Source organism: Diceros bicornis, chromosome 27, assembly GCF_020826845.1.
Source record: "Diceros bicornis minor isolate mBicDic1 chromosome 27, mDicBic1.mat.cur, whole genome shotgun sequence".
In the NCBI taxonomy this organism is placed as follows: Eukaryota; Metazoa; Chordata; class Mammalia; order Perissodactyla; family Rhinocerotidae; genus Diceros; species Diceros bicornis.
In genome coordinates, this window is record NC_080766.1 from 42,005,025 (window position 1) to 42,016,133 (window position 11,109).

Genomic DNA, 11,109 nt, shown 5'->3' on the forward strand with positions numbered 1-11,109 from the left:
AGCCCACCCTTGGGACAACCGGCCCCCGAGGGCAGTGATTCCTCAGCCAGAGGCTGAGAACCCCAGTAATTTTCCATGAGTCCTCGCACGGGCCGCCCAGGGACATCAGAACTGGTGCTGAGAGCCGCGGGGCAAGGCAGCACTGCTGTGTCCCGGGCGCTGTTTGCACATCTCTGGACAGCTGGGGCAGGTTGGGGGAAGCGTCAGGAACAGATGAGGACTCAGCACCATCAGATAGGAAGGACAAGGATGGATCCCTCTAGCAGGGTGGAGGGTGTGGGGAGCACACGGAGACCAGCAGCTGGAGGGCTGTCACCAGGCCCAGGTGTTGGGGGGGATGATGTTCTGCATCACAAGGACCTCACGTGACAAATCTCTTAACCTAATTCTTTTCCACTGGATGGTAGCAAACTCCATTCACCACATGTAGGGCAGTGGTGGTAAATGGAGAACTGTCCAGAACATGCCTGAAGCATTGTCACATCCAAGGAAGGGAGAGGCGGGACCGGGGGGAGCTGGGGCCGGTTCTGCAGTGGGTGAGGGAGGTTGGCCCCCAGCTGCAGGTTCTCGGGTGGAACCCATCCCTGCCGGGCACAGTGGCAGACACCAGACAGTCCGGGGGGGGGGGCCACAGTGGGAGGAGGTGAGGAGCCGCACGCAGGGATGGCAGAGGTAGGAAGAGATAGGCAAGGAATTCTTTGGAAGTACAGGTGGGCTGTTGCCATTGATCAGGCCCCTGCAAGGAGGCAGCAGACCCCTGCCCCAGAGGGAAGGCACCAGGCAGGTAGCGAGGGAGAGAGCAGAGCCCAGTATCAGAGCCATGACAGACGGCTGTCGCCAAAGCATCAGCACCATGGCCTGAGGTCGAGGCCCAGGGCCCAGAGTGACCCCTATACCCCTCCAGCTAAGGTCTGGCCTGGCCTCAAAGGCTGGGCTCATTCTATGAGGAGAGAGGGAGACAGAGGTAGGACCAGGGAGACATCCAGGCGAGAACTTCTCAGGGTGGCAGAGTCCCCAGGAGAGGAGGCCACGCTTTACGTGCACTGCTTGGTCTGAGCTGTTCCTGGAAAGGTTCACACCCGAGGCCTGGAAGGTGCAGCTGCTGGGTGTTAGAAGGGGCACACAGGGCTTCGGATTCAGAGACCCCGACATCCTGATGGGGTCCCCTCTCAGCAGAGGCCATTGGACAGGTTACTTAACGTCTTTTTCCTTGCCTTTCCTTATCTGTAACACAGGGGTAATAATATCTCACGTCCAGGGATAGTGTCAGCCCTGGGGACCTGGCCCCATGGGGGATGCCCCAAAACAAAGCCTGTTGTTTTGATGGGAGCCAGTGTCTCTTTTCCAGTGGGAAGGGTGGCTCAGACCAAGAAATCCCACCTCTGTGCTGTCTGGTCCCTGCGCATTGTGAACAAGCATGCGGCAGGATAGTATCTGTGGCCTTAAGAGAGTGCCGTCAGCAGAGACAGCACAGGACGCGCAGCTTGCACAAGTGTGAATAACCAGTGGGTGCACACTGAGCCTCCCCCTGGAGACCCTCCTGGTGTCCGTGGAGAGCCACATGTCCCAGAAAGTGAGGCAGGACAACTATCCATCTAGGGGCTGTTGAGACTCCATGAGGCCTTGAGACGGAATCCGCACAGTGACACTAGTTCATTTACTCACAAATCTGCCTCCGTTTTCAGAAGAAAAAAGTACAAGAAGCCCGCCCAGGGTGTCCCAGATGTTGAACCTGACTTGTGTCGGGGAAGAGGGAGAATCCCCCTCGGCCCTTTCCCTCCAGGTTCTTATGGCTGGCCAAATAATTAAAAGGCAGGTTAGCAGGAGAAAATAATACCAAGTTTAATAACATGTATACAGGGGAGAAACCAGGGAAATTGAGTTTCTCAACACAATAGCACTGATTCTTATCTTAAATACCATCTTCAGCTAAAGACAAAGGAGGATGTTGGGGGTGGGGGGAGTCAGCTATGGGAGATTCCCAGAAAAGCACAGTAAACATGAGTAAGGTTATTATGCAGATGTAAGGCCTCACCTTCCATATTGATAAGTTTCTAGAGATGAGGTCATCCCCCCTCTTCCCAGTACAGAGAGGGAGATACCTTTACAAACGGAGATTTCCCTTATAAATGTAAATGTTTGTCTGGCAACTCTTTGCAGGGCCATCTAGAGAATTTGGCCTGGGAGAGACTGAATTTTTGATAAGAGGGGCTTGGAGCCTTTCCTATTGTAACATCTATTTTACATGATAGTGGTTCCTTCCTGGAACAGGTCTTCTTCTTTTTTTTTTTTTTTGTGAGGAAAATCAGCCCTGTGCTAACATCTGCCAATCCTCCTCTTTTTTTGCTGAGGAAGACTGGCCCTGGGCTAACATCCATGCCCATCTTCCTCCACTTTATGTGGGACGCCACCACAACATGGCTTGCCAAGCGGTGTGTCAGTGAGCGCCCAGGATCTGAACTGGAGAACCCCAGCCCGCTGCAGCGGAGGGCGCACACTTAACCGCTTGCGCCACCGGGCCGGCCCCTGGAACAGGTCTTCTGTGTTAAATTCTTTAGGCAGTTTGGGGGAGGTCAAATGTCTGCCAGAGAAAATAATCAAGGTAAAGAGACATATTTCAGGGAGGCCAATTTTGATCTCCCACACTTGCAAATCAATACAAAAAAGTACCAGTTTGTGAGGTGATTTATTGATTTGTTCTCTTCACCCAGAATGACATTCATTATCTTTCTTGAAACTTAGGTTTGAAATGTCTGTTCTCAACCTACACGAGGGAGTGCCAGCACACAAGGCTGCTTGCCCTCCCCGTCACGGCAGCGCTGGGTCTGGCATGTGCAACCACCTCATGAGCCATGCGGCTGCTGAGGGGCCATTGTCCTGCTCCCCAGGCCTGGGGCAGACCCCCTGCTCTGAGATGCTACGACCCCCTCCCGCCAGCCTCATCTGCGAAAAGCTCAGACAGGAGTGAGCGACTTGGCAGAAATAAGACACAACAGCATAAAGTCTCAGGAATGAAGACTCGTCTCCGTGCTGAGTATGGGATCTTTATTCCTTAAGACATCAGGCCCCAGACATTAGCTTTCAGGTTGCCAGGAGCAGGCTGCTAGGGAAGCAGAGACGAGCAGAGAATCGTGGGGAGGGTGCCCAGAGTGTGGAAGGTCGCACCCCAGGGTGCCCACAGGCAGTGGGCATCGCTTCAAAAGTTGCATTCTGGAAACAAAGCACAGGCGTGCATTACCGTGAGCATTCTCATCTCCCCCTACCAGCTGCCTGGCTTCTCAAGGTCAAGACAGGCTTCAAGGTCAGCGCCTAGCGCTGCCTTCTCCCCCAAGTCGCTGGGGATGTATTGAGTCCCCCACCAAATAGGAGAGTAGCCACAAGCCTCACCAAGACTCAGGGGATAGCGGCAGATGATAAATGACATGGGCCTCGGCAGGGTCGCCCAGTGCTCAAAGCGGTAGGTGTCATCCCTGGCCGAGGAGCCAAATGAATGGGGACAGCCTGGGAAGGGGCAATAGGCAACTTTCCCTCCTGGTCCCAAGGCCTTATCTGGACTCTGCCTGGCTTTGCTGGGAAGAGGAGGAGGCCCTGGCATTGGGCAGGGGCCCCATCATTGATCAGGGAGTCAGGGTCAGCTGGAATGCAGCCCCCCTCCTCATCAACCAGACAAAGGGCCAGAGTGGTCCTTTCTGGTGCTGATTCCAGGAAGGTGCCTTTCGTACCTATCTCCTTAGAAGGTGAGCCAGCCCCTGAGCTGCCAGGTGGCTTACAGCAGACCTCCATGCCCAAGATGTGGTGGGCAGGGCCGATGGAGTCAGGACAGCAAACCACCAGTGTGCATGGCCATCTACTGCTGACGTGGGATTCCCTGGGGTGGTTGTCCTGTACCCACTGCACACCTGAAGGTGGTGGGCACGGGGTGGGGGGGAGATGGCGGGGTGCGGAGTGGCACCAGGGCACCGTGCCCAGCACTGCCACTATCCGCCATCTGCCGAGGGCACGTCACAAATGACAGAGACTCAGTGGTTTGCTGAACCTGGCCTCGAATGTCGGCCCTGCTTTCCAAACCTGGTATTTTCTGTTTCTTTCCAGGATAGTTTTTAAACTAGTTCCCTCTGCATAATACCTCGACTTTGAACACATTTTTTAAATGATTGCTTTTGTATTTTGTACAAATCCCTCGGCAAGGGGACAGCGGAGGACAAGGGGGACAGCCACTGGCTGTCCTTGGCGTGAAGCCTCTGACTGAGGCCTCCACCAACGGGCAGCCTGTGGGTGTCCTGCTCAGGGCCCAGGTGTGTGCAACTTCCTGGGGACCTGGAGGTCCTTCTGCAGGGTGCGGAAAGGACACGGTGCCGGGGGCCGGCTCACCTGTCTCCCGCAGCGGCGTAAAGCACCAGGGCACCCGGGGGATGCTCGAGTCGAAGCAGCAGCCCCTGTTGTTGCACTGCTCCGAGGTGATCTCGGGGTAGCCGCAGTCCACCCTGTCTTCGGCCGGGACGGCACACTGGTTTGCAGCTGTCCGGAACAAAGCCGGGTCATTTTGGCTTCGTTTTGCGAGTTTGCATCCTCCCCCAGCTCCTGAGTTCAAAGGATGTGACCCCACCCCCACCCCCACAAATGTTTGCTTGCAGAGGACCCTCTTTCCATGTAAATATTTAAAGAGAAGCGTTCTGTAGGAAATCTGGCCATCTGCCGGGGTGTCTCTCTCACTGGTGTGCTCCCAGCCCCTTGTCAGGAAGTCGGTATGAGATGGGCTTGGGTTCCCTCCAGCTGGCAGGGGCCCATGGGAATCAGGGGTCCAAAGTTCCCCTTCACTGTTTTATCAACGAAAACCTCCTCCCTTTTTAAAAAAATGAATAGTATAATAGGAGATAAACCTTCAATAGAAAAATCACAACGCATCTATTTTCTGTCTCTTTTCTGCATCTCCCTACCCCCAAATTGTTTGACTTGTCACATCTTCCCTGTACATCCTTCAGTCTCCAATACTCATTTTTCTAGCAAGCCTGTATGTCCGAATTTCGACAAAAGTCCACTTTGCCTCAGTACCTAACTGGATTTTTTCTTAGGAAAATAGAAATCATGAAAATCTCCTAAACCTTCTTCTATTGTTGCCAGTCCATAATTTCCTACTCCAGTGGTTCCCGATCTGCTCATGTTGGGATCACTGGGGAACTCTAAAAGTTGTTGATACCCGCTCCCACCACAGACGTGCTGATGGAATTCGTGCCTCCTGGGCTTTGGCAGTTTTAAAACTTCTCCAGGTGATTCTAACGGGCACCAAATTTGGGAGCCACTGCCTCTGACATGGCTCCGTAGATAACCCAATAAAAGCCACACCCTGATTTCTTTAAACTGGGTTAATGGAACAGCCACATCCCCCATCTAGAGTTGCAATGTAATAGCTACATGAAAATTGTTTGTAGGTATTGAAACGTTCTGGAAATAATCACTTTCATTTGTCTTTCCTTCTTGTTTTGTAAGTGAGCCAAAACCATGAATAAAGATCTTTGTTGCGATTCAGAAATCTCTGGCAAAGACGGCAGTGGGAGGTGGGGTTGGGCGTCGGCTGCCGGCCAGGCAGACCTGGGGGAATCCTGGTTTCAGCACTGACCAGGACGGCTGCTTCTGGTCAGTTATGGACCTTCATGAGTCTCACTTTTCTTGTCTGTCACGTGGGGACAGCAAGACCCAGTTTTGTAGGGCTGTTGAGAGAAGATGTGTGTGACTGCTAAATGGCAATTATTGAATCAACATGGGGGCCTGGCCACATTCCTCAAGCACTCAGAAAGCCCCTGGGCCTGCATCTTCTGCGTCCCTCCCCCTCGTCATGTGAGTCCACCCAGCCACCCACAGGGCCCCTCCCTGCTGCAGGGTGGAGGCAGTCAGAGGCATACTCACACAGGCCCACGTACTCCCCGGCCAACCTGGAGAACCCGCAGGCCAGGACCGCCACCAGCAGCCACAGCACTCTGGCCTCCATGTCACGGGCGGGCTCAGAGGACATGCCAGGTCAGCCAAGAAGACTCATTTATACCCCTGTGTTTGCACAAGCACCCGGATTCTGTTTGTTGGGGACAGCCCTTCCCTCTGGCTCTGGGCCCCGCCTGCCTTTCCCCTGCACAGACTGTGAAGCCCCCAGAGGTTCTTCTATCCCAAAGCAGAGAGGGTGGTTCCATCCTACCGTTTTGGTAGCAAGCAAGGGGCAACTGTGGGTTCCAGACTCCGGGTTAGCACCTCTCTCTCAGGGAGCAGGCTGTCAATGCCCCGGTTAGCCTGGCCTGGAGGAAAGGGTAAAGGCACAGTGTGGGGCTGGGCGTCAGTCCCAACAACCCACCCAGGAGCAGTCCAGAAGTTTCCCTACTAATGACAAGAGTTCCCAGGCCACTTAACCCCAGATCAGCCCTGGGTGCTTGAAAAGACAGGTGACGACCTTGAGTCAGGTGGGCTGTGCCCACGGATGGCTCTCTCTGGACTCTTGAGAGGCGAATATTCCTCTCCTGTTTGCTTTTTTCCAGCAACAAAATATTTTTATTGTTAACTACATTTTAATAAATATACTAAGTAATCTTATTCAATACATTTTAACAAAAATAATACGTGCAGTTGGTTTTTAAAATCAGACAATACAAAAGACACACCTCATGTCCAGAAGTGTTTTTCTGGTGTTTTTCCAGAAATGTTCTCTCTAGATCTGAGCACATTTTTAACACAAATGGGAACTCACTACCTTTGCTCAGCTTGGAAAGCTGTACCTTGGAAATTGTTTTATAACAGCATATCTAAATGAGATGGGAATTTTCTGGAGGAACTAAGGCTCCAAGTTGAAGGTGGGTGTCAAAGGTTACTCTGGTCGACCTGAGGGAGCTGGGTTTGAACCTGCCTCTACAGGATCCTAAGTCTCAACTCCCCGTGCCCAGCACCCGCCCCCCCCTGCTGGCTGACCAGTGAGAGCAGGAGAGTGTGGAGTCCTGGTGACTGTCGGGTTCCCCATCTTTCTTTTCTGCCTAGGGCACTCCTATCCATCTCTTCAGCACTGATGATACCCAGTAACTCTTCCAGAACCTCAAAGTGGACTTTGTGTGTCATCCCAGAAGCAGGTGCACCTGGCTGGTCAAACATAGCCTCCGGTGGGGGTCTGGTGTTGGAGGGACCTGAACCAATCAAGGGTTCATCCACATAGCTGTCCTTCACCGAGAGACCAATGGGTCCAGACTGTACACGCCTTGGAGACAAGGACCGTGTCCCACTTTGGGACTCCCCAGGCCCAGCCCCTTGTACTCAGTGAGCCCTTGATGAATCCATTTGAGGTGACACTCGCCATCTGGTTTGCCACTCCTTCCAAGACAAGTGCAGGGGTGAAGGCAGAGCAATTTCTGTGCTGTTTGCAGGACATGTGCTTTCTTCCCAGAGGGAGAGAGGGCACCCAAGCTAAAAGATGGCACCATGTTTATGTTACTGAAAAGATCGTCCTAGGGGAAGTGGGACCTTTTCTGGCCAGACCCTCCCTCCTGCGTACCCACCCCCCAAAATACCCCCAGGCCAGGCCAGGTTGTGGATCCCGGCCAGGTTCCAGGAAAAGAGCAAACACCCCAGAAACGGGCTTAGAAGGGACAGTTATCTGAAGGCTGCCCCATCAGGGAGTATCTCAGAGTGCCCGGGTCTCCACCTGGCTGCCCTTAGCGTCACCTGGAGAGCTGGGGCAGTGTGGACACCAGGCCCTGCCTGCCCAGGCTGGCAATTCAGGGACACCTGAATTCTGCTGGGCAGCCAGCGCAGAGGACCACCCCCTGGTGTTTGACTTCAGTGTAACTCAGTTAACGTCGATTGAGCCTGGGGCTTGGGGCTGAGGAAGGACTAAGGAAGGTGACAAATCCCTGTCCTTGAAGAGTCCCCAATGGGGAGACGAGGTCATGTTGTAGTTATGACAGAGAGGCCGAGAGACGTGGTCCCAAGTCACTTCACCGCTTGTGCCTCCGTTTCCTCACCCCCACCTAGTGCCTAGCCCACTAGGGTGCCACAGAGCCCAGCTGGGCGCCAGGGACACACACAGACCACCTGCCAGGGTCCGGGCTCCCGGACCCCCGGGTCCGACAGATGTGGCAGCTGTGGCATGGCGGTGGTGGGGAGGAGCTGGATTCCACAAGGTGGGAACAGCACAGACATCTTAGAGGACAGGGGCTTGAGCCGGGCTTGGGAGCCCAGAGCAATTGAGGTAGTATTTGTGGGGAAAGTCTTTATGTGGCCCCTTGCTTCTGCTCCAGTGAGCCCTCGACCCAGGAACCCCGGGCTCCCCACCAGGGGCAGAGGATGCCCACACTGGCTTCCAGGGCTCACAGTCCCGTAGCCTTCCCAGCCTCCTTGTCCCTGAGTGGGGAGTTCAAGTTCCAGGGATGAAGCTGCCGGCCCCGGGGTCACCAGTCATTGGCCCCACCCTGAGAGCTGGCTGCCGTGCACACCCCTAAACCTGAGGTGAACATGCTCTGGTGCCTGCTGGAGGCTCTCTCCTTCCTCCTCCTCTGCAGCCGCGTCTCTGCCTGGACTGTCCTGGGAGCCCTCCCCTGCTGTGGGAGCTGGTGTCCCAGGAAAGCGAGGGCCTCCTGGGTGGATCCAAGAAGCAGGTGCTCTGGCCCTCAGTGCTGGGCCTGCAACCTCCCACCTGCGGGATGCATGACCATCGGCACATATACGTGACAAGCACGGGCTGCGTGCGGATCACGGGCCAGACAGATGGCCTGTGAGTGCTGGGCTCTAAGGACGCCAGGCAGAGTCCCTGACCTCCGAGCCCACAGCCCCGAGAGGGAGAACAAGCCTTGAAGCATGAATTGTGATGTAAAGCGACCAGGGCTGGCAGGATGCTACGCTGCAGTCATCTCATGGGGGGTGATGTCTGAACTGGATCTTGAGGGATGAGTAGGAGTTCACAGATGGGTGAGGGTCAGAAGGGCATTCCAGTCAGGGGCCACTAACTGACCACCCCCGGGGAAATATAGAGTCAATGTGGCGTCTACAGGGTTATACATTCCACGTCACCTCTCAGCTTTCTCATACTGTCACTCTTGGTTACTCAAGCCAGTAGAAAGCCAGATGGAAGAAGGGTTCAGCTAATCGACATCCCTGGGCTGGTCCTGGGGTCACATGCCTCCCCGGGGAGCTGCCTGCTGACCAGCTGTCAAATCGTTCTGCAGCTGCCTCGGGTGCAGGCCCCTCCTGTGTTCCCCGCAGTTTCCTCCTGCCGGATCCTTCCTGAGCAACCAGGACCTGAGCATAGATGTTTTGGGGAAGCATTCTTAGTGACCTATTCAGGGATGCTCCTGTGTTTTGGGGTGATTTCCACTGAGGACAAATAGGGGAGGGGGGATTAGGCCATGCAAACATGTCACTCACCAACTGTGGAGGAGGCAGGGGAGAGGACAGAGAGTCCCGGTGAGTCAGGACGGAGGCCGTGGGCCCTAGGAAGCCCCTCATGGACCCTGGGTCTCCTGCCCCCAATACGGGGCCAGTGCCCGTCCTACCACGTACGGGGGGCGTGTGACGGCCCCGGGTGTTCAGGGGACACTGAGGTCCAGATGCAGGTGGATTTGGGTGGTTCCTGCCACAGTGACCTCTAGATCCAGAGCTTCTTCGGGTTTGGAATTATTGCATCAGTCCCAGGTGCTGTTACGACAAGGAAGGGTTTCCAGGAATGAGTCAGCAGAGGACCAGGACACCGCAAGAGCAGAGATAAGTCGGAAATAAACAGAGCTGATAACCGGGGAGCAGATGTGCCCGGGGGCACGAGGCCCCACACTGACAACCCTGCCTTTTGGACTCAGATGACCAGCAGGGAGCTGAGCTCCTCACAGCACACTGTAATGGGACCCGGATAAGCCCTCAACTCTTGCCTGATGAACGCCCACGGCCCTGCACTGAGCCGTGTCCTAGGAGGACAGCCAGGAAAGGTGGAAGACTGTCCCTGAAACCCCATGGTGCAGGCAGCATTGTACAAAAGTCCCAGGCAGTGGCGGGAGACCCCAGGGAGCCGATCCTCCCACCAGCCTGCAGCCCAGATGGACAGGCCACCGCGCTCTTGGGCTTCAGATTTCTTCCCTTTGAATCAAGCCATTGTCACTAAGTGACTTCCAAGTGTGCTGGGATGGATTGTGTCCTCCCCATACCCATGTCCTTCCTGGAACCTCAGAGCATGGCTTTCTTTGGAATAGGGTTGTTGCAGGTGTAGTTATTTAAGTTAATGGAGTAAGCAGACTGGAGTAGGGTGGGCTCTAAATCTAACATGACTGGTGTCCTTTTAAGAGGAGAGACACAGACACAGAGGGAAGATGATGTGGACACAGACACCACGGAGACACCATGTGACGACGGAGGCCGAGACTGGAGTGACTCAGCTAAGAGCTAAGGAACACCGAGGACTGCCAGCAGCCACCAGGAGCTGGAGGAGGCAGGAAGGATCCTCCCCTAGAGCCTGAGAGGGAGCTCGGCCCTGCCCACACCTTGATCTCAGACTTCTGGGCTCCAGAACCGCAAGAGAATAGATTTCTGTTGTGTAAACCACCCAGTTTGTGGTCCTTTTTACGGCAGCCCCAGGAAGCTAGTGTACCAAGGCACATCTGGCTCTGGGAGTCTATGTTCACTTGTCCTTTCTCATGTGAGGGGAAAGGATGGGCACGGTTAAAGACTCAATAGCTTGTCTCACGGGCGCCCTCTCCTTTCCTGCCCTGACCTGGCTCCCCTGAGCTCTGCCCAGTGCTCTGTGATCCCACACCCAAGACCCTGCCCCTCTGCTGACCGCAGGCCTGTGATTCCACATGTCCCAGGCCCCGGCCTCTGCCCTCCCTGTACACAGTTAATTGTTGGTCTCCATGAATCACTGGCTATAATGAACCACCAAATATTTGCTGAATTCCTTCCTGAGCTCTCACGTGACACCCAAATAATCCCCATGGGGTCTTTGATTCCAATTTCCTTGTCTCTGGGAGGCTAAGAGAACACAGGTTGGCAGGGGTGCAAGAATCTCGTTTCCTGGTCAGGGCCACGGCCAGGCTTTGTCCCCAGAGGGCAGGGCAGGTAGCGCTACTCGGGGACGCCCAGTAGGGAGGTGACCGTGTA

The 11,109-nt window shown here is 54.8% G+C and overlaps 1 protein-coding gene across 1 annotated transcript; it reads right to left on the minus strand.

Annotated features, from left to right (window-relative positions):
• Positions 1-3,196: 3,196 nt before the first annotated feature.
• Positions 3,197-5,986, minus strand: LOC131392985 (trefoil factor 3-like). Its single transcript, XM_058523366.1, has 4 exons — positions 5,905-5,986; positions 4,372-4,518; positions 3,388-3,501; positions 3,197-3,210 (listed from the first exon to the last, which is right to left on the minus strand). The coding sequence occupies exons 1-4, from the start codon at positions 5,984-5,986 to the stop codon at positions 3,197-3,199; spliced, it is 357 nt and encodes a 118-aa protein (XP_058379349.1).
• Positions 5,987-11,109: the final 5,123 nt, after the last annotated feature.